The 23,223-nt window shown below is 38.8% G+C and overlaps 3 protein-coding genes across 4 annotated transcripts; all 3 read left to right on the top strand.

Moving 5' to 3' along the window:
- The first annotated feature begins 973 nt into the window (after positions 1-973).
- On the top strand, positions 974-4,810 carry LOC306714770 (C-type mannose receptor 2-like). The gene is made up of 5 exons (XM_079184900.1): positions 974-1,030; positions 1,804-1,844; positions 2,037-2,411; positions 2,787-3,125; positions 3,883-4,810. The coding sequence occupies exons 2-5, from the start codon at positions 1,811-1,813 to the stop codon at positions 4,227-4,229; spliced, it is 1,095 nt and encodes a 364-aa protein (XP_079041026.1). The 5' UTR covers positions 974-1,030; positions 1,804-1,810; the 3' UTR covers positions 4,230-4,810.
- A 3,390-nt stretch (positions 4,811-8,200) lies between these two features.
- On the top strand, positions 8,201-14,586 carry LOC306714757 (uncharacterized protein). 2 transcript variants are annotated; one of them, XM_079184886.1, is made up of 10 exons: positions 8,201-8,290; positions 9,049-9,089; positions 9,276-9,650; positions 10,096-10,434; positions 11,490-11,591; positions 11,698-11,865; positions 11,993-12,109; positions 12,568-12,754; positions 12,794-12,837; positions 13,629-14,586. In XM_079184886.1, exons 2-10 carry the CDS (start codon positions 9,056-9,058, stop codon positions 14,006-14,008), a joined length of 1,746 nt encoding a protein of 581 aa, XP_079041012.1. In that variant the 5' UTR covers positions 8,201-8,290; positions 9,049-9,055; the 3' UTR covers positions 14,009-14,586. The 2 variants fall into 2 exon arrangements, with proteins under 2 accessions (XP_079041012.1, XP_079041011.1); XM_079184885.1 differs by having other exon boundaries at positions 12,568-12,837.
- Positions 14,587-16,551: 1,965 nt separating this feature from the next.
- LOC306714758 (uncharacterized protein) lies at positions 16,552-23,122 on the top strand. Its single transcript, XM_079184887.1, has 9 exons — positions 16,552-16,592; positions 17,656-17,696; positions 17,889-18,263; positions 18,627-18,965; positions 20,021-20,122; positions 20,229-20,396; positions 20,526-20,642; positions 21,101-21,370; positions 22,162-23,122. Exons 2-9 carry the CDS (start codon positions 17,663-17,665, stop codon positions 22,539-22,541), a joined length of 1,785 nt encoding a protein of 594 aa, XP_079041013.1. The 5' UTR covers positions 16,552-16,592; positions 17,656-17,662; the 3' UTR covers positions 22,542-23,122.
- Positions 23,123-23,223: the final 101 nt, after the last annotated feature.

Here is a 23,223-nt window from a genome sequence, read left to right as displayed (position 1 = left end):
GAGGCTACATCCACACTAATACGTTTAATACGAGTTTTAACTAACAAAAACTATCTCCGTCCACACGGAGTTTCAGCATTGTTTTCGAGATCCAGACTAAAAGGCATGAAAACGAATATCACGTGACTATTCACCTACACTGGGCATGCAGTGGGTGCCGGTCCGACTGGTTTTCAAACCTACTGGTTTCCCTTCCGTGCGTGTGTTGTGTTCGCGTAACAGCAGCAGCTGTTTTCTGCCTCTGTTGCCAGATTCGTCACACATTCACAAACATATTGCTGGAGATCTAAAAGCCACATCTCATATATATTGCGGGGATTACGATTGTATTAGTGAGCACTACATCACAGCCACGTATGAAGAAATACATTGAAGAAAATATATTTATGGAAGGATCACATCAACCTGGATTCGGACCTGTGGTTCAAAATAGTTGTATATTCAGAAGCGGCCGGTCTACGCGACCCCCGCCCCTTGAAGCTTACATCGTAAGATGCCTTTCCGTCCAACTGGCTGATCATGATCTGCAGACCCCCCCCCACACTCGGTAAACTGTCAATGGATAAATCGAAAAGAAGAAAAGTCACTGTGTGTAGCATTAAGGGGCATCTATTAGCAGATATGGAACATAATTCATGAGTGTATAATCACCTGAAACTAAGAATCGTTGTGTTTATGTTTGCTTGGAATGAGCCCTCTGCAGTTGTTGGCGAAGCATAAATGCTTATTTTCGGAACAGTTTACATAAATGTAAAGTATTTTCCTTATCAGTAGATTTCTTTGGAATGACGTCGTTCTTTCTGCATGTTGGACTGTGTTCCTCTTTGTTTACGTGTTACATCATGTAAATGTCTTGTCATCAATGGACCCTTTCTCCTCTGTGATGGACGTCTCCGACTTCTGTATTTCAATATTCAAATGTTGGCATTCAGGTGGTTAAAAGAGAGCAGCTGTCTGGTTGATGTGAGTCTTCATCAGTACGTGAGGAGAGACACCAGAGTGAAGCGTCTAAGAGGAAGACTCACAAGATGTAAGTTACCATTCTCTTCTGTCATTTTAATATTGTGTTTATTGTGCAGAGGTGGACAGTGGAAAACATATCTGCTTATTTCTTAGTATTGTTGTATTAGTGAATACTAATTAGCAGCATATCTTACTCCTCCAATGACACTAAATATAATTTATAGTAGGGTTTGTTCACTCATAATACAGAAACGGACTTTATTTTATGATTCGTAACGACAGCACAACTGTAATTGCAACTTTGCAGTTTAATACGCAATCTTCGAGCTGTTACAAGTGGTGGACACAATTACAGAAACACCTGACAATATAATGCAATCAATTAGAATAAATGCTCAGAGTACAATGTGTAGTTTTTCATGACATTGAGTCAGAAGTCCGTTGATTTGACTGATACATTGTCACGACCGACAGCATCTCACAAGGTGTTCCTCTTATTCCTTGTATCACCTGTACATTGAAGAAAATGACAATAATTCTGATAATAGAAGCAAACACCAGAACATCACAAGCTTACACAGAAACATTCATTTCAGTTTGTTGTATTATCTGTATTTTATTCCAATGCGTAACCTGGGATAATAAAAAGAAAAACATTATTGCATGCATATTGTTAGTTTGCATATTTCCTACCATTGCTCTTCCTTATTAGACTGAACTTTGTACACTGGAGGGAGTGGTAGTGTTGTTTTATTATAACTGAACAAACAGATGGAGACAAGCTGATAAAATAATTGTGTTTGGTTCACTGCACACTAACATATCCGTTTCATCTAACAGAGCAAACATGCAGTGGAGTGTGTTTGTGCTCATTCTGATGGGTAAGTGGATCATCTGCTACTGTTTTCATTTATTTTAGCTAGAATCACTTCAGCTGAGAACAATTGTACGTCTCACACTACTTAAGTGCACTCAGAGCCCCATTTTAAATGAAGGAGCGTGATGTCATGTTATAACATTCTTGCTATTCTCTCACCACCACTACTGAACACATTTATTATCTCTGTTATCAGGACAGTGTTCCTTCTGCCTGTGTCGCCTCTACGAGTATCACTTTGTTGGAGAGAACAAGACCTGGGAGGAAGCCCAGACGTATTGCAGAGAGCATTACACTGACCTGGCCAAAGTGTTTGACATGACAGATATGATGAGACTCACTGACTCAGCAAGTAATCAAGGTGAAGCCTGGATTGGACTGCACAACCAAAACAATGTCAACAGGAAGTGGCTCTGGTCTCTGCCAGGGGTGAAGTTCAATGATAGTGAGACAAAATGGGATGATGGAGAGCCGGATGATGTGACTTATCCTGAGAACTGTTTGGGGATGACTAATCACAAATGGTACGATGTCACTTGTACGACGACATTTCCATTTATCTGCTACGATGGTGAGAATATGTGACTAATAATGTTTATGTATATACAGAATATAAACCTGTCTAACAATAGTTTTCCATATGGACATATATATATATATATATATATATACTTCATCTTTCTTTGGAGGTATGGGGATGAAAAAAAAAATCCACAAATGAATCCTTATCAAGTAGACGACTTTTATTTGTATTATGTTCTAAGAAATGATGTGATCCACCTTATTATCTCAAACACTTTCATCTAATAAATAAATGAAACTGCAGTGAAATCATGTTAATCTATCTCACATGTTTATTTCATGTTTAAAGTATGAAAATAGGATTTTATGAGAGGAAATAACTAAATAAATAACTAATTGAAAAAAAATTCTGTTCATTCCACAGAAACAAATCAAACACGATTCCATTTTATTAACAAAAAGAAGACATGGCTAAAGGCTCAGAGCTACTGCAGAGAACATCACACTGACCTGATCAGTGGACTCACACAGTTAAATGACAAAGAATTCAAGGCTGAGATAGAGTCTGAGGAATACAAACACGTTTGGATCGGCCTGTTCAGAGACAGGTGGAGGTGGTCAGATGAGAGTAATTCCTCTTTCAGATTCTGGGATCCGGATCAATTTAATGATGAAAGCAACAAGGAATGTGCTATGACTGTGTCAAATGGAAAATGGAGCTCCGATGAATGCAATAACACAAAACACTTCTTCTGCTATGACGGTGAGTATTTATTTGCTACATGTACACGAGCTCCATCTGCTTTTTCATGTTAATCCTGTTTATGTTAGAGACTTTGTTAAGACGCTGCTAGCTGTAAAATAAAATGTCACTTAAAGGTCTAGTGTGTAGAGTTCTGGTGTCATCTAGTGGTAAGGTTTCAGATTGCAACCAGTTGAATCAGAGCCAGTGTCTGCGTAGTGGGAAGTGAGTGTTGAAGGGAGAGAGAGAGAAAAAGTCAACAGCGAGGAAGAAGAGAGTTAGTTGAGTGAAGGTGCGGAGGATGTTTCAGTTTGTGCAGAAATAAAAGCTGCAGCTCCTCAACACCAACAGAGGTTTCCCGTGTGTTTGTTTTCCGTCCCTGGAGACCACAACAACGGTGTCCCCTCTGTGTTCACCGACCACGGTCTGGTAGTCAAAGCAGGTTGGTTTTGTCCTTTCTGGTTTACCGTAGAAACATGGCGGCCGGCTCCTTGAAGACGACCCGCTCTGTATGTAGATATAAACGGCTCATTCTAACCAAAACACAAAGATGACTATTTTTAGGTGATAATATACTAAAGAGAACATACTTAACAATATTAAATCCCATTTCTTCCAATAGAGCCACTTAAGGTGGCGGAAGGCATTTAAAGATCATCAGCACCAAACATTTAGGCAGTGATTTAAAGTGAAGGAGCGCAGTGTTCTCAACAATCAAGAGAACACCAACAAAGCTGCTGCTATGATCCTGTGTTTGTCTCTATCTCTACCATGACAGATAAAGTGATCCTGATCAACAAGAGCAAGACCTGGGAGCAGGCCTTGACTCACTGCAGAGAGAACTACCGTGACCTGGTCTCCATCACTAACCTTCGTCAGCAGAGATGGGTCGAAGACGTAGCCAAGAAGGCCAACAGTTCCTACGTCTGGACGGGACTGCGCTACACCTGCACTCTGGGCTTCTGGTTCTGGATCACTGACGAGCGCGTCAGCTACAAAAACTGGGAAAAACATGATGAGATGGATGAATGTAACATGTCTGGAGCCATGGCAACAGGAGGAAAGCATAAGTGGTTCAAAAAGGATGCTGAGATGAAGTTTAACTTCATCTGCACTGAGCGTTGAAACCCGATCTACTGGTGACGGGCGTTCTATATATTTACTCAGGTTGTTTGCAGTGGTGTGACTTTTATGTGTACTTATCCTCTGGGTTTATGGAATGGCATTCTGGGAAACGTAGGCATCACAATCTAAGGGGCAGAGACATGAAGTTACAGACTCTCCAACAGCAGATTTTATTTTGGGAAAGTGGCTACATGTAAGTCAATTACAAAGTTTCACAAGATAACTAAGAAAGTGACCCTGTACCAGGTTTTTCTGTCTCCTTATTCTGATCCAGGAACACCTGAATGATCACTTATTATTTTATGAAGTTGTTGTATTGTCTTTCTCTTAGAAAATAGATTGTTTATTCATCTTTTGAGAGTTGGAATGAGAATAAATACAATAATTTAGCTGGTTTGATTTTGCTTCCACATATTCAAAATGGAACATTTGACCTTCTTGTGTATCACGTTATGTTGAATAGCTGGTTGTGGTTATATGCTTTCATCATGTAAAATCTTCATCTTTGACGATCACATTTATGGAGTTCTATGTAAACAGATGATTGCTTTCTCTGAGGATTAATAAACTGTTGAATCATAGAGTGGTCTTCTCTTTTTTTATGCCTGTTTTACACCAAACTATTCTTTCCTTTAAACTATTCTTAAAGCTAACCAAACTATAGAACTGTCACATCATGAAACTGATTTAGTTTTTAAACAGTGATTTTTAAGGCACAGACAAATGATTTCATCCAACCAAGTCAGAAAACAATCCTATGTTTCGTCCTAGAAGGCGGTTAAAAATGACATATTTTGGGTCTCAATTCTAATTTACACTCTTGTAGATGTTGCTTCTTATATAAACTGATTGGTGGATTTTATTTTTCTCCAGGAATGACCCAACGGACACTGAATGTTCAGATTAACAAACGTAAATGTTTTTAAATGCATGTGTTAGTAAATGAAATCTATGTAATTCAGTAACTTTATTATACAATCCACCTCCCCTCTGCTCCCAGTCTAAATTGCTTTGAAGACGTGAATGTGCTTTACATGCTGTACTGGATTCTTCCAGCAGATGGCAGCAGACTGAGCGCAGCAAGAAGCCCACTGATGATGCCAGAGTCTCATTTCAACTCAAATTGGACAATTAAGCAACAGCCAATCACATCGGGAGGTAGTTATTGTCGGAGCAGCAGCTGCTCTCAGTTTCTCTGATTGTTTTCCACAAGTTTTGATTATTAATCATTGCGTCATGCAGCTACGGGTGAGTCCAGTTATGCTGCAATTAATATTGTTATTTTATGTTAACAGTTTTGTTTTCTCATTTATCTGTTTCATATAAGTTTATTAGACAACAAATAAAGTATTGAAATGAATTTACAGAAGTGGTATCTTGGATTCAGCCCCATACTGATTCCATAAAGAAAACAACAATGGCTCGATTCTCTGCTTGTTTCCCGCTCCACACACAAAAAGTCACCGACCATCAGAAACATTAGGACTTGAGGGAATAATATTGACAAACTTACAATATTAGGGGCTCAAAAAGAGAGAGAACTTGTGTTTTAGTCGTGTTAAACATGGTTAAAAAAAAAGAAAAGCAGCGGTTACGGTTTGTGTAAAGGAGCAACATGTATTTAAGGTCAGGGGAAAATCATAGTGAGAGTTTAAAATACCTGCTTGATTGTGTAGCATTTAGGAGCATCTATTAGCAGATATGGAACATAATTCATGAGTGTATAATCACCTGAAACTAAGAATCGTGTTTTTGTTTGCTTGGAATGAACCCTCTGCAGTCTGCAACCTCACCACTAGATGCCACTAAATCCTACACAACGCTCCTTTAAGACGGATCTTTCACTCTACTTTGGTGTTTGTATATCTCTTGTAGGAATATGGTTTTATGAGGTGGATTTGACACAAAACACTTTTTTAAAACATCAGTAACCATGAATATAACATTTAAACACGTTAAAAATTAACAGTAACTATGTAAGCAGAGCCATTTAAATGTTTGAGTAGTTTAGATTAAATTAGTAAAAATAAACTCTACACCAAAAGCCCAAAACTTCTTCATGATCATATAAATTGACTGATCTTGTAAAGGAATTCTACATCATCATGAAATGATGGGATTGGTTACATTGCTAGAATGAATAAATAAATAGAATAAGAACAAAAGAATGGTTTAGAATCATGTTGGCGTCACACTAACACTCAAACTCAGGGGGAAAAGATTAACTTTGGATTTTACAAGTTGAGTTGTTGGCGAAGCATAAATGTGTATTTTTAGAACAGTTTACATAAATGTAAAGTATTTTCCTTATTAGTAGATTCATTTTGGAATGACGTCGTTCTTTCTGCATGTTGGACTGTGTTCCTCTTTGTTTACCTGTTACATCATGTAAGTGACTTGTCATCAATGGACCCTTTCTCCTCTGTGATGGACGTCTCCGACTTCTGTATTTCAATATTCAAATGTTGGCATTCAGGTGGCTAAAAGAGAGCAGCTGTCTGGTTGATGTGAGTCTTCATCAGTACGTGAGGAGAGACACCAGCGTGAAAAAAAGATACAGAACGTGTGTTTTAGTTGTGTTAAACATGGTTAAAAAAGAAAAAAGCAGCGGTTACGTTTGTGTAGGTCAGGAATCAGCAACCCGTGGCTCTTCGGCCAGTCTGCTGCGGCTCCATGAGGCTACATCCACACTAATACGTTTAATACGAGTTTTAACTAACAAAAACTATCTCCGTCCACACGGAGTTTCAGCATTGTTTTCGAGATCCAGACTAAAAGGCATGAAAACGAATATCACGTGACTATTCACCTACACTGGGCATGCAGTGGGTGCCGGTCCGACTGGTTTTCAAACCTACTGGTTTCCCTTCCGTGCGTGTGTTGTGTTCGCGTAACAGCAGCAGCTGTTTTCTGCCTCTGTTGCCAGATTCGTCACACATTCACAAACATATTGCTGGAGATCTAAAAGCCACATCTCATATATATTGCGGGGATTACGATTGTATTAGTGAGCACTACATCACAGCCACGTATGAAGAAATACATTGAAGAAAATATATTTATGGAAGGATCGCATCAACCTGGATTCGAACCTGTGGAGCAAATGTTTTGGGCTACATTTGCTCCACAGGTTCGAATCCTGTGGTTGTATATTCAGGTTGTATATTCAGAAGCGGCCGGACTACGCGGACTATTCAGAAGCGGCCGGACTACGCGATCCCCGCCCCTTGAAGCTTACATCGTAAGATGCCTTTCCGTCCAACTGGCTGATCATGATCTGCAGACCCCCCTCCCACCCTCGGTAAACTGTCAATGGATAAATCGGAAAGAAGAAAAGTCACGGAGGAAAATGGAGAGTTTAATTCTGCGTGGACGTATTCATTTGCTTTCACTGCCAACGATGCTGGCTTACCTGTATGCTTGATATGTGGCGAGAAATTTGACATCAAATAGCTTTTGCGGTTCCAGACAAATTTTATTTGGTGGAAAATAGGGCAAAATGGCTCTTTGGATAGTACAGGTTGCCGACCCCTGGTGTAGGTATGGAGCAACATGTATTTAAGGTCAGGGAAAAATCATAGTGAGAGTTTAAAATGACAACTGCTCGATTAAAGCACCGGTGTGTAGCATTAAGGGGCATCTATTAGCAGATATGGAACATAATTCATGAGTGTATAATCACCTGAAACTAAGAATCGTTGTGTTTATGTTTGCTTGGAATGAGCCCTCTGCAGTTGTTGGCGAAGCATAAATGCTTATTTTCGGAACAGTTTACATAAATGTAAAGTATTTTCCTTATCAGTAGATTTCTTTGGAATGACGCCGTTCTTTCTGCATGTTGAACTGTGTTCCTCTTTGTTTACGTGTTACATCATGTAAGTGACTTGTCATCAATGGACCCTTTCTCCTCTGTGATGGACGTCTCCGACTTCTGTATTTCAATATCCAAATGTTGGCTTTCAGGTGGTTAAAAGAGAGCAGCTGTCTGGATGATGTGAGTCTTCATCAGTACGTGAGGAGAGACACCAGCGTGAAGCGTCTAAGAGGAAGACTCACAAGATGTAAGTTACCATTCTCTTCTGTCATTTTAATATAGTGTTTATTGTGCAGAGGTGGACAGTGGAAAACATATCTGCTTATTTCTTAGTATTGTTGTATTAGTGAAAACTAATTAGCAGCATATCTTACTCCTCCAATGACACTAAATATAATTTACAGTAGAGTTTGTTCACTCATAATACAGAAACGGACTTTATTTTATGATTCGTAACGACAGCACAACTGTAATTGCAACTTTGCAGTTTAATACGTAATCTTCGAGCTGTTACAAGTGGTGGACACAATAACAGAAACACCTGACAATATAATGCAATCAATTAGAATAAATGCTCAGAGTACAATGTCTAGTTTTTCATGACATTGAGTCAGAAGTCCGTTGATTTGACTGACACATTGTCACGACCGACAGCATCTCACAAGGTGTTCCTCTTATTCCTTGTATCACCTGTACATTGAAGAAAATGACAATAATTCTGATAATAGAAGCAAACACCAGAACATCACAAGCTTACACAGAAACATTCATTTCAGTTTGTTGTATTATCTGTAAATTATTCAAATATATTCAAATATAAATGTATGCATGCATATTGTTAGTTTGCATATTTCCTACCATTGCTCTTCCTTATTAGACTGAACTTTGTACACTGGAGGGAGTGGTAGTGTTGTTTTATTATAACTGAACAAACAGATGGAGACAAGCTGATAAAATAATTGTGTTTGGTTCACTGCACACTAACATATCCGTTTCATCTAACAGAGCAAACATGCAGTGGAGTGTGTTTGTGCTCATTCTGATGGGTAAGTGGATCATCTGCTACTGTTTTCATTTATTTTAAGCACTTCAGCTGAGAACAATTGTACGTCTCACACTACTTAAGTGCACTCAGAGCCCCATTTTAAATGAAGGAGCGTGATGTCATGTTATAACATTCTTGCTCTTCTCTCACCACCACCACTGAACACATTTATTATCTCTGTTATCAGGACAGTGTTCCTTCTGCCTGTGTCGCCTCTACGAGTATCACTTTGTTAGAGAGAACAAGACCTGGGAGGAAGCCCAGACGTATTGCAGAGAGCATTACACTGACCTGGCCAAAGTGTTTGACATGACAGATATGAAGAGACTCACTGACTCAGCAAGTAATCAAGGTGAAGCCTGGATTGGACTGCACAACCAAAACAATGTCAACAGGAAGTGGCTCTGGTCTCTGCCAGGGGTGAAGTTCAATGATAGTGAGACAAAATGGGCTGATGGAGAGCCGAATGATAAGATTCATCCTGAGAACTGTTTGGAGATGATTAATCACAAATGGAATGATTACCCTTGTACTTTCAGTTATCAATTTATCTGCTACGATGGTGAGAATATGTGGCTAATAATGTTGTGTATACAGAATATAAACCTGTTTAACAATAGTTTTCCATGTGGACATATATATATATATATATATATATATATATATATATATATATATATATATATATATATATATATATATATATATATATATATATATATATATATATATATATATATATATATACTTTATCTATTTTATGGAGGTATGGGGAAAAAAAAAATCCACCAAAAGGACTACTTTTATTTGTATTACTTTCTATGAAATGATGTGATCCACCTTATTATCTCAAACACTTTCATCTGGTAAATTAATGAAACTGCAGTGAAATCATGTTAATCTATCTCACATGTTTATTTCATGTTTAAAGTAAGAAAATAGGATTTTATGAGAGGAAATAACTAATAGAAATGTGTATTTCTTAAGTTTATCTGTTCAATCCACAGAAAAAAACCAAAAACAATTCCATTTTATTGACGATTGGACGACATGGCTAAAGGCTCAGAGCTACTGCAGAGAACATCACACTGACCTGATCAGTGGACTCACACAGTTCAATGACGAAGAAGTCAAGGCTGAGATAGAGTCTGAGGAATACACATACGTTTGGATCGGCCTGTTCAGAGACACCTGGAGGTGGTCAGATGAGAGTAGTTCCTCTTTCAGATTCTGGGATCCGGATCAATTTACAGATGAAAGCAACAAGGAATGTGCTATGACTGTGTCAAATGGAAAATGGAGCTCCGATGAATGCAATAACACAAAACACTTCTTCTGCTATGACGGTGAGTATTTATTTGCTACATGTACACGAGCTCCATCTGCTTTTTCATGTTAATCCTGTTTATGTTAGAGACTTTGTTATGACGCTGCTAGCTGTAAAATAAAATGTCACTTAAAGGTCTAGTGTGTAGAGTTCTGGTGTCATCTAGTGGTGAGATTACAAATTGCAACCAGTTGAATCAGAGCCAGTGTCTGCGTAGTGGGAAGTGAGTGTTGAAGGGAGAGAGAGAGAAAAAGTCAACAGCGGGGAAGAAGAGAGTTAGTTGAGTGAAGGTGCGGAGGATGTTTCAGTTTGTGCAGAAATAAAAGCTGCAGCTCCTCAACACCAACAGAGGTTTCCCGTGTGTTTGTTTTCCGTCCCTGGAGACCACAACAACGGTGTCCCCTCTGTGTTCACCGACCACGGTCTGGTAGTCAAAGCAGGTTGGTTTTGTCCTTTCTGGTTTACCGTAGAAACATGGCGGCCGGCTCCTTGAAGACGACCCGCTCCGTATGTAGATATAAACGGATCATTCTAACCAAAACACAAAGATTACTATTTTCAGGTGATAATATACTAAAGAGAACATAAATCCTATTTCTTCCAATAAAGCCCCTTAAATGTTCCTTAATAGTGGCGGAAGGCATTTAAAGATCATCAGCATCAGCACCAAACATTTAGGCAGTGATTTAAAGTGAAGAAGCGCAGTGCTCTCAACAATCAAGAGAACACCAACAAAGCTGCTATGATCCTGTGTTTGTGTCCATCTCTACTGTGACAAGCCCTCCTTTCCACTAGGGTTCTGTGTCCTTTCCTACATTACAATTCTTAGGCAATATACGTGACAAAACTTGGCTGTGCAAGTATATAGATATGTGTGGTGGAGTAAAGAGTCAAGTTGTGTATATTAGACACTTAAACCATTTTTAGAAAGTACAACCTCATATCATTTACAATCCTGGTTCAGAAGAAGTAGAAGAAGAGGACTTTTCAGTCTTTACAAACCATCAATACACTTCAGATATTTGATTTGAAATGTGATCATTATTATTTGACAATTTCTTCTCCCATTTTCAGATCGGCCATTTCAATGTCAGAAATGCACAGATGAGCAGTGTTCAAACACAACGCTAGTCACATGTTCCTCAGAGACGATGTGTGTAACAGCTTCCATTCAAGGTGGGCATTTCTTTATACCATGTTCTACTTTTGAGTGAAGTAAATGTACTGCAGAGTTATGTGTTCTTTCCATTAATATTGAGGAACTCAACTTTTTATTTTGTAGTCAATTCATCTGGAACTCCAGCGCAGCAAATATTCAAGGCGTGTGCATCATCCTCCCTGTGTCCAGCCACAGGCTCTCACACATTTTCAGCCAACTTGGGTGCTTTGAGTGCAGTTGCATCTACTAAGTGCTGCAACACATATAATTGCAACACAGAAACTCTACCATGTAAGTACAGATGTATAAATACCTCATTCAAGATGACAAAATACGAAATAGACTTTGACATGCTTCAATTTTGTGCAGCTTAAATGTTCTCTCTTTGTCAAACAAATGATGTTCTTTTCTCTTTCAGTCCCCGCTGCTCAGACAGTTAACTCCCTAGAGTGTTTCACTTGTAACCCCGTCACCTCTCAATGTACTTCACAAGTACAATGTAGGGGGGAGGAGAACCTCTGCTTTCAAGCGAGTGGTGAGTCTTAATAAAAAGTATTTTACAACCTTAAAGTATCTCAAACTAACTACATGTGAGATCTGGAAAATCAACCAGTGGAGGAAAGTCAAGAAGTACATGCCCCGAACTGCTGTTCTATAGTATTTGTAGTATGCTATTTAATACTTTTAGTCCACTAAATATCAATGGTAATTATTGTACTTTTTACTGCACTACATTCATATGACAGTTATGGTGACTTTAGTTACTTCAAGAAAAGTCAATACACTTAAGTTTTGATGTTGTAATATTCCCAAAATGTTACATGTCATAATTCAATAGTATTCAAAGTATAGTAATAAACTCGTACGAAGTGAAAATACTTTTATTTCTCATATTTTAAGTATATTCTACATTGTGGTATTACTTATTTGAATCAATTAGCAAACTTAAAACGATGAAGGCTGTGTAGTTAAACGCTGATTTTTCCTCTACAGTGACGAGTGGGTCCAGCACTTCTCCAGCTCTTGGCTGTGTATCTACAAATATGTGTGCAGCTGCTGAAAGCCTGGGTAGCCTTCCTTTCATGCAAAGCCTTGGAAGCATAAGCAGTGGACCATCCTGTTGTGGAACCAGTTTTTGTAATAATGCCACAATACCTGCTCCCCCAACAACAACAACCACAACCCCAACACCAACAACTGCCATAACAACAACAACCACCACCCCAACACCAACAACTGTTGCCTCAACAACAACCCAAGAGGGTAAATTCACATGTCACAATACAGTAGCAGAAGAAGCAGTCTAAAGGGGCAGGAAAGGGATAAAGATCATTCAGAACAATGAATAATGAAAATGAGTAAACGACAAAATCAATATTGAAGAGTAGCTCCAAACACTAAGACGCTCAGTTGCAAATAAAACGCGTTCTTTGCTGACATTACAGTCATTTGGCAGAAAGCTTTTATCCAAAGTGACTTACAATTCAGATTATATCACAATTCTACACTGTAGGCACAGCTACAGGAGCAATTTTGGGGTTAAGTGTCTCAAGGACACATCGACATGCGACTATTGGAGCCTGAACTGTGGATCGAACCACTGATCCTCTGATTGAAAGACAGCCCTACTATCCACTTCGCCACAGTTCTCCGTAGCTGCCATCTGCAGGAATACCATTCCTACAAATCCTTTTCCATGCTGGGTCAGGGCTGCTAGCTGTGGGGTTGACCGACCCTTAGATACGAGCAGAGAAGGCTTTGCTGGCCCTGACGGCCCACCACTGGTGTCCTGGTTGCTGTCTTCTCTCTTTCAGGATGTTGATCAGCAGCTCATGAGCCCCAGCTGAGCCTGATATGGTGATGGCTGAACCCACCTCTGAACAAGGATGGGGGCCCTCTTCTCTGCTGCTTCTTCCTTGGCTGACACGGCTGCCTATTTGTTTTGATGGATAGATTGATTGATTAATTGGTTGTTAGTTTGTATAGTTTGTATTCTTTAAATAAATGTCTTATTTATTACTTTTATCACTCGTCTTGTCTCCCTTATGTTGCAGCCTTGGAGACGGGTTGTGACGCTACCATGACAGATAAAGTGATCCTGATCAAGGAGAAGAAGACCTGGGACCAGGCCTTGACTTACTGCAGAGATCACCACCGTGACCTGATCTCCATCACTGACCCTCAAAAGCAGAGATGGGCCGAAGAGGTAGCCAAGCAGGCCAACACTCCCTACGTCTGGACGGGACTGCGCTACATCTGCAATGAGGGTTTATGGTTCTGGGTCAGTGACAAGATCGTCTGCTACAATAACTGGGAACTCAAACATGAGATGGATAGATGTGGCATGTCTGCAGCCATGCAAACAGGAGGAAAGCATAAGTGGTTCAAAAAGGATGATAAGATGGAGTTCAACTTCATCTGCACTGAGCGTTGAAACCCAATCTACTGGTGACGGGCGTTCTATATATTTACTCAGGTTGTTTGCAGTGGTGTGACTTTTATGTGTACTTATCCTCTGGGTTTATGGAATGGCATTCTGGGAAACGTAGGCATCACAATCTAAGGGGCAGAGACATGAAGTTACAGACTCTCCAACAGCAGATTTTATTTTGGGAAAGTGGCTACATGTAAGTCAATTACAAAGTGTCACAAGATAACTAAGAAAGTGACCCTGTACCAGGTTTTTCTGTCTCCTTATTCTGATCCAGGAACACCTGAATGATCACTTATTATTTTATGAAGTTGTTGTATTGTCTTTCTCTTAGAATATAGATTGTTCATTCATCTTTTGAGGGTTGGAATGAGAATAAATACAACAATTTACATGCTGGTTTGATTTTGCTTCCACATATTCAAAATGGAACATTTGACCTTCTTTTGTATCACGTTATGTTGAATAGCTGGTTGTGGTTATATGCTTTCATCATGTCAAATCTTCATCTTTGACGATCACATTTATGGAGTTCTATGTAAACAGATGATTGCTTTCTCTGAGGATTAATAAACTGTTGAATCATAGAGTGGTCTTCTCTTTTTTTCCTGCCTGTTTTACATCAAACTATTCTTTCCTTTAAACTATTCTTAAAGCTAACCAAACTATCGAACTGTCACATCATGAAACTGATTTATTCTTTAAACAGTGATTTTTAAGGCACAGACAAATGATTTCATCCATCCAAGTCAGAAAACAATCCTATGTTTCGTCCTAGAAGTCGGTTAAAAATGACATATTTTGGGTCTCAAATTCTAATTTACACTCTTGTAGATGTTGCTTCTTATATAAACTGATTGGTGGATTTTATTTTTCTCCAGGAATGACCCAACGGACACTGGATGTTCAGATTAACAAGCGTAAATATTTTTAAATACATGTGTTAGTAAATGAAATCGATATAATTCAGTAACTTTATTATACAATCCACCTCCCCTCTGCTCCCAGTCTAAATTGCTTTGAAGACGTGGATGTGCTTTACATGCTGTACTGGATTCTTCCAGCAGATGGCAGCAGACTGAGTGCAGCAAAAAGACAACTGATGACGCCAGAGTCTCAATTCAACTCAAATTGCAAAAAATGAAGCACCAGCCAATCACATCGGGAGGTAGTTATTGTCGGAGCAGCAGCTGCTCTCAGTTTCTCTGATTGTTTTCCACAAGTTTTGATTATTAATCATTGCGTCATGCAGCTACGGGTGAGTCCAGTTATGCTGCAATTAATATTGTTATTTTGTGTTAACAGTTTTGTTTTCTCATTTATCTGTTTCATATAAGTTTATTAGACAACAAATAAAGTATTGAAATGAATTTACAGAAGTGGTATCTTGGATTCAGCCCCATACTGATTCCATAAAGAAAACAACAATGGCTCGATTCTCTGCTTGTTTCCCGCTCCACACACAAAAAGTCACCGACCATCAGAAACATTAGGACTTGAGGGAATAATATTGACAAACTTACAATATTAGGGGCTCAAAAAGAGACAGAACTTGTGTTTTAGTCGTGTTAAACATGGTTAAAAAAAAAGAAAAGCAGCGGTTACGGTTTGTGTAAAGGAGCAACATGTATTTAAGGTCAGGGAAAAATCATAGTGAGAGTTTAAAATACCTGCTTGATTGTGTAGCATTTAGGAGCATCTATTAGCAGATATGGAACATAATTCATGAGTGTATAATCACCTGAAACTAAGAATCGTTGTGTTTTTGTTTGCTTGGAATGAACCCTCTGCAGTCTGCAACCTCACCACTAGATGCCACTAAATCCTACACAACGCTCCTTTAAGACGGATCTTTTACTCTACTTTGTCGTTTGTATATCTCTTGTAGGAATATGGTTTTATGAGGTGGATTTGACACAAAACACTTTTTTAAAACATCAGTAACCATGAATATAACATTTAAACACGTTAAAAATTAACAGTAACTATGTAAACAGAGCTATTTAAATGTTTGAGTAGTTTAGAATACATTAATAAAAATAAACTCTACACCAAAAGCCCAAAACTTCTTCATGATCATATAAATTGACTGATCTTGTAAAGGAATTCTACATCATCATGAAATGATGGGATTGGTTACATTGCTAGAATGAATAAATAAATAGAATAAGAACAAAAGAATGGTTTAGAATCATGTTGGCGTCACACTAACACTCAAACTCAGGGGGAAAAGATTAACTTTGGATTTTACAAGTTGAGTTGTTGGCGAAGCATAAATGTGTATTTTTAGACCAGTTTACATAAATGTAAAGTATTTTCCTTATTAGTAGATTCATTTTGGAATGACGTCGTTCTTTCTGCATGTTGGACTGTGTTCCTCTTTGTTTACCTATTACATCATGTAAGTGACTTGTCATCAATGGACCCTTTCTCCTCTGTGATGGACGTCTCCGACTTCTGTATTTCAATATTCAAATGTTGGCATTCAGGTGGTTAAAAGAGAGCAGCTGTCTGGTTGATGTGAGTCTTCATCAGTACGTGAGGAGAGACACCAGCGTGAAGCGTCTAAGAGGAAGACTCACAAGATGTAAGTTACCATTCTCTTCTGTCATTTTAATATAGTGTTTATTGTGCAGAGGTGGACAGTGCAACATTGTCTTTCTTCAGTTTATATTTCACGTAATCTAACATCAAATCAGATTGACAAACTTTGCATTTTTTTATTTGCAAGACTTACAAAACAAATCCGCTTATTTCTAGAAAAGGTTTAAATTCACAATTGATCGTATTTAAATCTCAGTTTTACTCAATGTTCAGTTTTGTTTTTATTCAAAGTGTGGACACAATGAGAACAAAACAATAATTCAGCATGCAGCTTTCTCTGCAGACAATCCCCAGGGCTAAAATAACACTCGTTACTTTTACTGCTTGTTTCTGGAGATTTTTTGTTTTACAGTTTAATATTGTTGTATTAGTGAATACTAATTAGCAGCATATCTTACTCCTCCAATGACACTAAATATAATTTACAGTAGGGTTTGTTGACTCATAATACAGAACCTTGAACAGACTTTATTTTATGATTCATGACGACAGCACAGCTGTAATTGCAACTTTGCAGTAAAATACATAATTTTCCAGCCGTTAAAAAATAATGGACACAATAACAGGAACACCTGAATATGAAATGCAATCAATTAGAATAAATGCTCAGAGTACAATGTGTAGTTTTTGACGACATTGAGTCAGAAGTCCGTTGATTTGACTGACACATTGTCACGACCGACAGCATCTCACAAGGTGTTCCTCTTATTCCTTGTATCACCTGTACATTGAAGAAAATGACAATAATTCTGATAATAGAAGCAAACACCAGAACATCACAAGCTTACACAGAAACATTCATTTCAGTTTGTTGTATTATCTGTATTTTATTCCAATACGTAACCTGGGATAATAAAAAACATTATTGCATGCATATTGTTAGTTTGCATATTTCCTACCATTGCTCTTCCTTATTAGACTGAACTTTGTACACTGGAGGGAGTGGTAGTGTTGTTTTATTATAACTGAACAAACAGATGGAGACAAGCTGTTAAAATAATTGTGTTTGGTTCACTGCACACTAACATATCCGTTTCATCTAACAGAGCAAACATGCAGTGGAGTGTGTTTGTGCTCATTCTGATGGGTAAGTGGATCATCTGCTACTGTTTTCATTTATTTTAGCTAGAAGCACTTCAGCTGAGAACAATTGTACGTCTCACACTACTTAAGTGCACTCAGAGCCCCATTTTAAATGAAGGAGCGTGATGTCATGTTATAACATTCTTGCTATTCTCTCACCACCACCACTGAACACATTTATTATCTCTGTTATCAGGACAGTGTTCCTTCTGTCTGTGTCGCCTCTACGAGTATCACTTTGTTAGAGAGAACAAGACCTGGGAGGAAGCCCAGACGTATTGCAGAGAGCATTACACTGACCTGGCCAAAGTGTTTGACATGACAGATATGAAGAGACTCACTGACTCAGCAAGTAATCAAGGTGAAGCCTGGATTGGACTGCACAACCAAAGCAATGTCAACAGGAAGTGGCTCTGGTCTCTGCCAGGGGTGAAGTTCAATGATAGTGAGACAGAATGGGCTGATGTAAATCCGGATGATGGAAAGCATCCTGAGAACTGTGTGGGGATGATTATTCACAAATGGAATGATATCCCTTGTACTTTCAGTTATCCATTTATCTGCTACGATGGTGAGAATATGTGGCTAATAATGTTGTGTATACAGAATATAAACCTGTTTAACAATAGTTTTCCATGTGGACATATATATATATATATATATATATACACTTTATCTATTTTATGGAGGTATGGGGGAAAAAAAATCCACAAATGATATAGGCCTACTTTTATTCGTATTACTTTCTAAGAAATGATGTGATCCACCTTATTATCTCAAACACTTTCATCTGGTAAATTAATGAAACTGCAGTGAAATCATGTTAATCTATCTCACATGTTTATTTCATGTTTAAAGTAAGAAAATAGGATTTTATGAGAGGAAATAACTAATAGAAATGTGTATTTATTAAGTTTATCTGTTCAATCCACAGAAAAAAACAAAAAACAATTCCATTTGATTGAGGGAGAGAAGACATGGCTAAAGGCTCAGAGCTACTGCAGAGAACATCACACTGACCTGATCAGTGGACTCACACAGTTCAATGACGAAGAAGTCAAGGCTGAGATAGAGTCTGAGGAATACACATACGTTTGGATCGGCCTGTTCAGAGACACCTGGAGGTGGTCAGATGAGAGTAATTCCTCTTTCAGATTCTGGGATCCGGATCAATTTACAGATGAAAGCAACAAGGAATGTGCTATGACTGTGTCAAATGGAAAATGGAGCTCCGATGAATGCAATAACACAAAACACTTCTTCTGCTATGACGGTGAGTATTTATTTGCTACATGTACACGAGCTCCATCTGCTTTTTCATGTTAATCCTGTTTATGTTAGAGACTTTGTTATGACGCTGCTAGCTGTAAAATAAAATGTCACTTAAAGGTCTAGTGTGTAGAGTTCTGGTGTCATCTAGTGGTGAGATTACAAATTGCAACCAGTTGAATCAGAGCCAGTGTCTGCGTAGTGGGAAGTGAGTGTTGAAGGGAGAGAGAGAGAAAAAGTCAACAGCGGGGAAGAAGAGAGTTAGTTGAGTGAAGGTGCGGAGGATGTTTCAGTTTGTGCAGAAATAAAAGCTGCAGCTCCTCAACACCAACAGAGGTTTCCCGTGTGTTTGTTTTCCGTCCCTGGAGACCACAACAACGGTGTCCCCTCTGTGTTCACCGACCACGGTCTGGTAGTCAAAGCAGGTTGATTTTGTCCTTTCTGGTTTACCGTAGAAACATGGCGGCCGGCTCCTTGAAGACGACCCGCTCCGTATGTAGATATAAACGGATCATTCTAACCAAAACACAAAGATTACTATTTTCAGGTGATAATATACTAAAGAGAACATAAATCCTATTTCTTCCAATAAAGCCCCTTAAATGTTCCTTAATAGTGGCGGAAGGCATTTAAAGATCATCAGCATCAGCACCAAACATTTAGGCAGTGATTTAAAGTGAAGAAGCGCAGTGCTCTCAACAATCAAGAGAACACCAACAAAGCTGCTATGATCCTGTGTTTGTGTCCATCTCTACTGTGACAAGCCCTCCTTTCCACTAGGGTTCTGTGTCCTTTCCTACATTACAATTCTTAGGCAATATACATGACAAAACTTGGCTGTGCAAGTATATAGATATGTGTGGTGGAGTAAAGAGTCAAGTTGTGTATATTAGACACTTAAACCATTTTTAGAAAGTACAACCTCATATCATTTACAATCCTGGTTCAGAAGAAGTAGAAGAAGAGGACTTTTCAGTCTTTACAAACCATCAATACACTTCAGATATTTGATTTGAAATGTGATCATTATTATTTGACAATTTCTTCTCCCATTTTCAGATCGGCCATTTCAATGTCAGAAATGCACAGATGAGCAGTGTTCAAACACAACGCTAGTCACATGTTCCTCAGAGACGATGTGTGTAACAGCTTCCATTCAAGGTGGGCATTTCTTTATACCATGTTCTACTTTTGAGTGAAGTAAATGTACTGCAGAGTTATGTGTTCTTTCCATTAATATTGAGGAACTCAACTTTTTATTTTGTAGTCAATTCATCTGGAACTCCAGCGCAGCAAATATTCAAGGCGTGTGCATCATCCTCCCTGTGTCCAGCCACAGGCTCTCACACATTTTCAGCCAACTTGGGTGCTTTGAGTGCAGTTGCATCTACTAAGTGCTGCAACACATATAATTGCAACACAGAAACTCTACCATGTAAGTACAGATGTATAAATACCTCATTCAAGATAAAAAAAAATACGAAATAGACTTTGACATGCTTCAATTTTGTGCAGCTTAAATGTTCTCTCTTTGTCAAACAAATGATGTTCTTTTCTCTTTCAGTCCCCGCTGCTCAGACAGTTAACTCCCTAGAGTGTTTCACTTGTAACCCCGTCACCTCTCAATGTACTTCACAAGTACAATGTAGGGGGGAGGAGAACCTCTGCTTTCAAGCGAGTGGTGAGTCTTAATAAAAAGTATTTTACAACCTTAAAGTATCTCAAACTAACTACATGTGAGATCTGGAAAATCAACCAGTGGAGGAAAGTCAAGAAGTACATGCCCCGAACTGCTGTTCTATAGTATTTGTAGTATGCTATTTAATACTTTTAGTCCACTAAATATCAATGGTAATTATTGTACTTTTTACTGCACTACATTCATATGACAGTTATGGTGACTTTAGTTACTTCAAGAAAAGTCAATACACTTAAGTTTTGATGTTGTAATATTCCCAAAATGTTACATGTCATAATTCAATAGTATTCAAAGTATAGTAATAAACTCGTACGAAGTGAAAATACTTTTATTTCTCATATTTTAAGTATATTCTACATTGTGGTATTACTTATTTGAATCAATTAGCAAACTTAAAACGATGAAGGCTGTGTAGTTAAACGCTGATTTTTCCTCTACAGTGACGAGTGGGTCCAGCACTTCTCCAGCTCTTGGCTGTGTATCTACAAATATGTGTGCAGCTGCTGAAAGCCTGGGTAGCCTTCCTTTCATGCAAAGCCTTGGAAGCATAAGCAGTGGACCATCCTGTTGTGGAACCAGTTTTTGTAATAATGCCACAATACCTGCTCCCCCAACAACAACAACCACAACCCCAACACCAACAACTGCCATAACAACAACAACCACCACCCCAACACCAACAACTGTTGCCTCAACAACAACCCAAGAGGGTAAATTCACATGTCACAATACAGTAGCAGAAGAAGCAGTCTAAAGGGGCAGGAAAGGGATAAAGATCATTCAGAACAATGAATAATGAAAATGAGTAAACGACAAAATCAATATTGAAGAGTAGCTCCAAACACTAAGACGCTCAGTTGCAAATAAAACGCGTTCTTTGCTGACATTACAGTCATTTGGCAGAAAGCTTTTATCCAAAGTGACTTACAATTCAGATTATATCACAATTCTACACTGTAGGCACAGCTACAGGAGCAATTTTGGGGTTAAGTGTCTCAAGGACACATCGACATGCGACTATTGGAGCCTGAACTGTGGATCGAACCACTGATCCTCTGATTGAAAGACAGCCCTACTATCCACTTCGCCACAGTTCTCCGTAGCTGCCATCTGCAGGAATACCATTCCTACAAATCCTTTTCCATGCTGGGTCAGGGCTGCTAGCTGTGGGGTTGACCGACCCTTAGATACGAGCAGAGAAGGCTTTGCTGGCCCTGACGGCCCACCACTGGTGTCCTGGTTGCTGTCTTCTCTCTTTCAGGATGTTGATCAGCAGCTCATGAGCCCCAGCTGAGCCTGATATGGTGATGGCTGAACCCACCTCTGAACAAGGATGGGGGCCCTCTTCTCTGCTGCCTCTTCCTTGGCTGACATGGCTGCCTATTTGTTTTGATGGATAGATTGATTGATTAATTGGTTGTTAGTTTGTATAGTTTGTATTCTTTAAATAAATGTCTTATTTATTACTTTTATCACTCGTCTTGTCTCCCTTATGTTGCAGCCTTGGAGACGGGTTGTGACGCTACCATGACAGATAAAGTGATCCTGATCAAGGAGAAGAAGACCTGGGACCAGGCCTTGACTTACTGCAGAGAGAACCACCGTGACCTGATCTCCATCACTGACCCTCAAAAGCAGAGATGGGCCGAAGAGGTAGCCAAGCAGGCCAACACTCCCTACGTCTGGACGGGACTGCGCTACATCTGCAATGAGGGTTTATGGTTCTGGGTCAGTGACAAGATCGTCTGCTACAATAACTGGGAACTCAAACATGAGATGGATAGATGTGGCATGTCTGCAGCCATGCAAACAGGAGGAAAGCATAAGTGGTTCAAAAAGGATGCTGAGATGGAGTTCAACTTCATCTGCACTGAGCGTTGAAACCCGATCTACTGGTGACGGGTGTTCTATATATTTACTCAGGTTGTTTGCAGTGGTGTGACTTTTATGTGTACTTATCCTCTGGGTTTATGGAATGGCATTCTGGGAAACGTAGGCATCACAATCTAAGGGGCAGAGACATGAAGTTACAGACTCTCCAACAGCAGATTTTATTTTGGGAAAGTGGCTACATGTAAGTCAATTACAAAGTGTCACAAGATAACTAAGAAAGTGACTCTGTACCAGGTTTTTCTGTCTCCTTATTCTGATCCAGGAACACCTGAATGATCACTTATTATTTTATGAAGTTGTTGTATTGTCTTTCTCTTAGAATATAGATTGTTTATTCATCTTTTGAGGGTTGGAATGAGAATAAATACAATAATTTAGCTGGTTTGATTTTGCTTCCACATATTCAAAATGGAACATTTGACCTTCTTGTGTATCACGTTATGTTGAATAGCTGGTTGTGGTTATATGCTTTCATCATGTAAAATCTTCATCTTTGACGATCACATTTATGGAGTTCTATGTAAACAGATGATTGCTTTCTCTGAGGATTAATAAACTGTTGAATCATAGAGTGGTCTTCTCTTTTTTTCCTGCCTGTTTTACACCAAACTATTCTTTCCTTTAAACTATTCTTAAAGCTAACCAAACTATAGAACTGTCACATCATGGA

The sequence above is a fragment of the Pholis gunnellus genome (genome assembly GCF_910591455.1).
Source record: "Pholis gunnellus genome assembly, chromosome: 23".
Lineage (NCBI taxonomy): Eukaryota > Metazoa > Chordata > Actinopteri > Perciformes > Pholidae > Pholis > Pholis gunnellus.
This window is presented reverse-complemented; position numbering and strand designations above follow the sequence as displayed.

Coding starts and splice junctions, on each gene's coding strand:
- LOC306714770 (XM_079184900.1), top strand. CDS start 1,811: ATGCAGTGGAGTGTGTTTGTGCTCATTCTGATGG. Junction 1,845..2,036: donor GTTTGTGCTCATTCTGATGG/GTAAGTGGATCA, acceptor CTCTGTTATCAG/GACAGTGTTCCTTCTGCCTG. Junction 3,126..3,882: donor ACACTTCTTCTGCTATGACG/GTGAGTATTTAT, acceptor CTACCATGACAG/ATAAAGTGATCCTGATCAAC.
- LOC306714757 (XM_079184885.1), top strand. CDS start 9,056: ATGCAGTGGAGTGTGTTTGTGCTCATTCTGATGG. Junction 9,651..10,095: donor TCAATTTATCTGCTACGATG/GTGAGAATATGT, acceptor TTCAATCCACAG/AAAAAAACCAAAAACAATTC. Junction 10,435..11,489: donor ACACTTCTTCTGCTATGACG/GTGAGTATTTAT, acceptor TCCCATTTTCAG/ATCGGCCATTTCAATGTCAG.
- LOC306714758 (XM_079184887.1), top strand. CDS start 17,663: ATGCAGTGGAGTGTGTTTGTGCTCATTCTGATGG. Junction 17,697..17,888: donor GTTTGTGCTCATTCTGATGG/GTAAGTGGATCA, acceptor CTCTGTTATCAG/GACAGTGTTCCTTCTGTCTG. Junction 18,264..18,626: donor TCCATTTATCTGCTACGATG/GTGAGAATATGT, acceptor TTCAATCCACAG/AAAAAAACAAAAAACAATTC.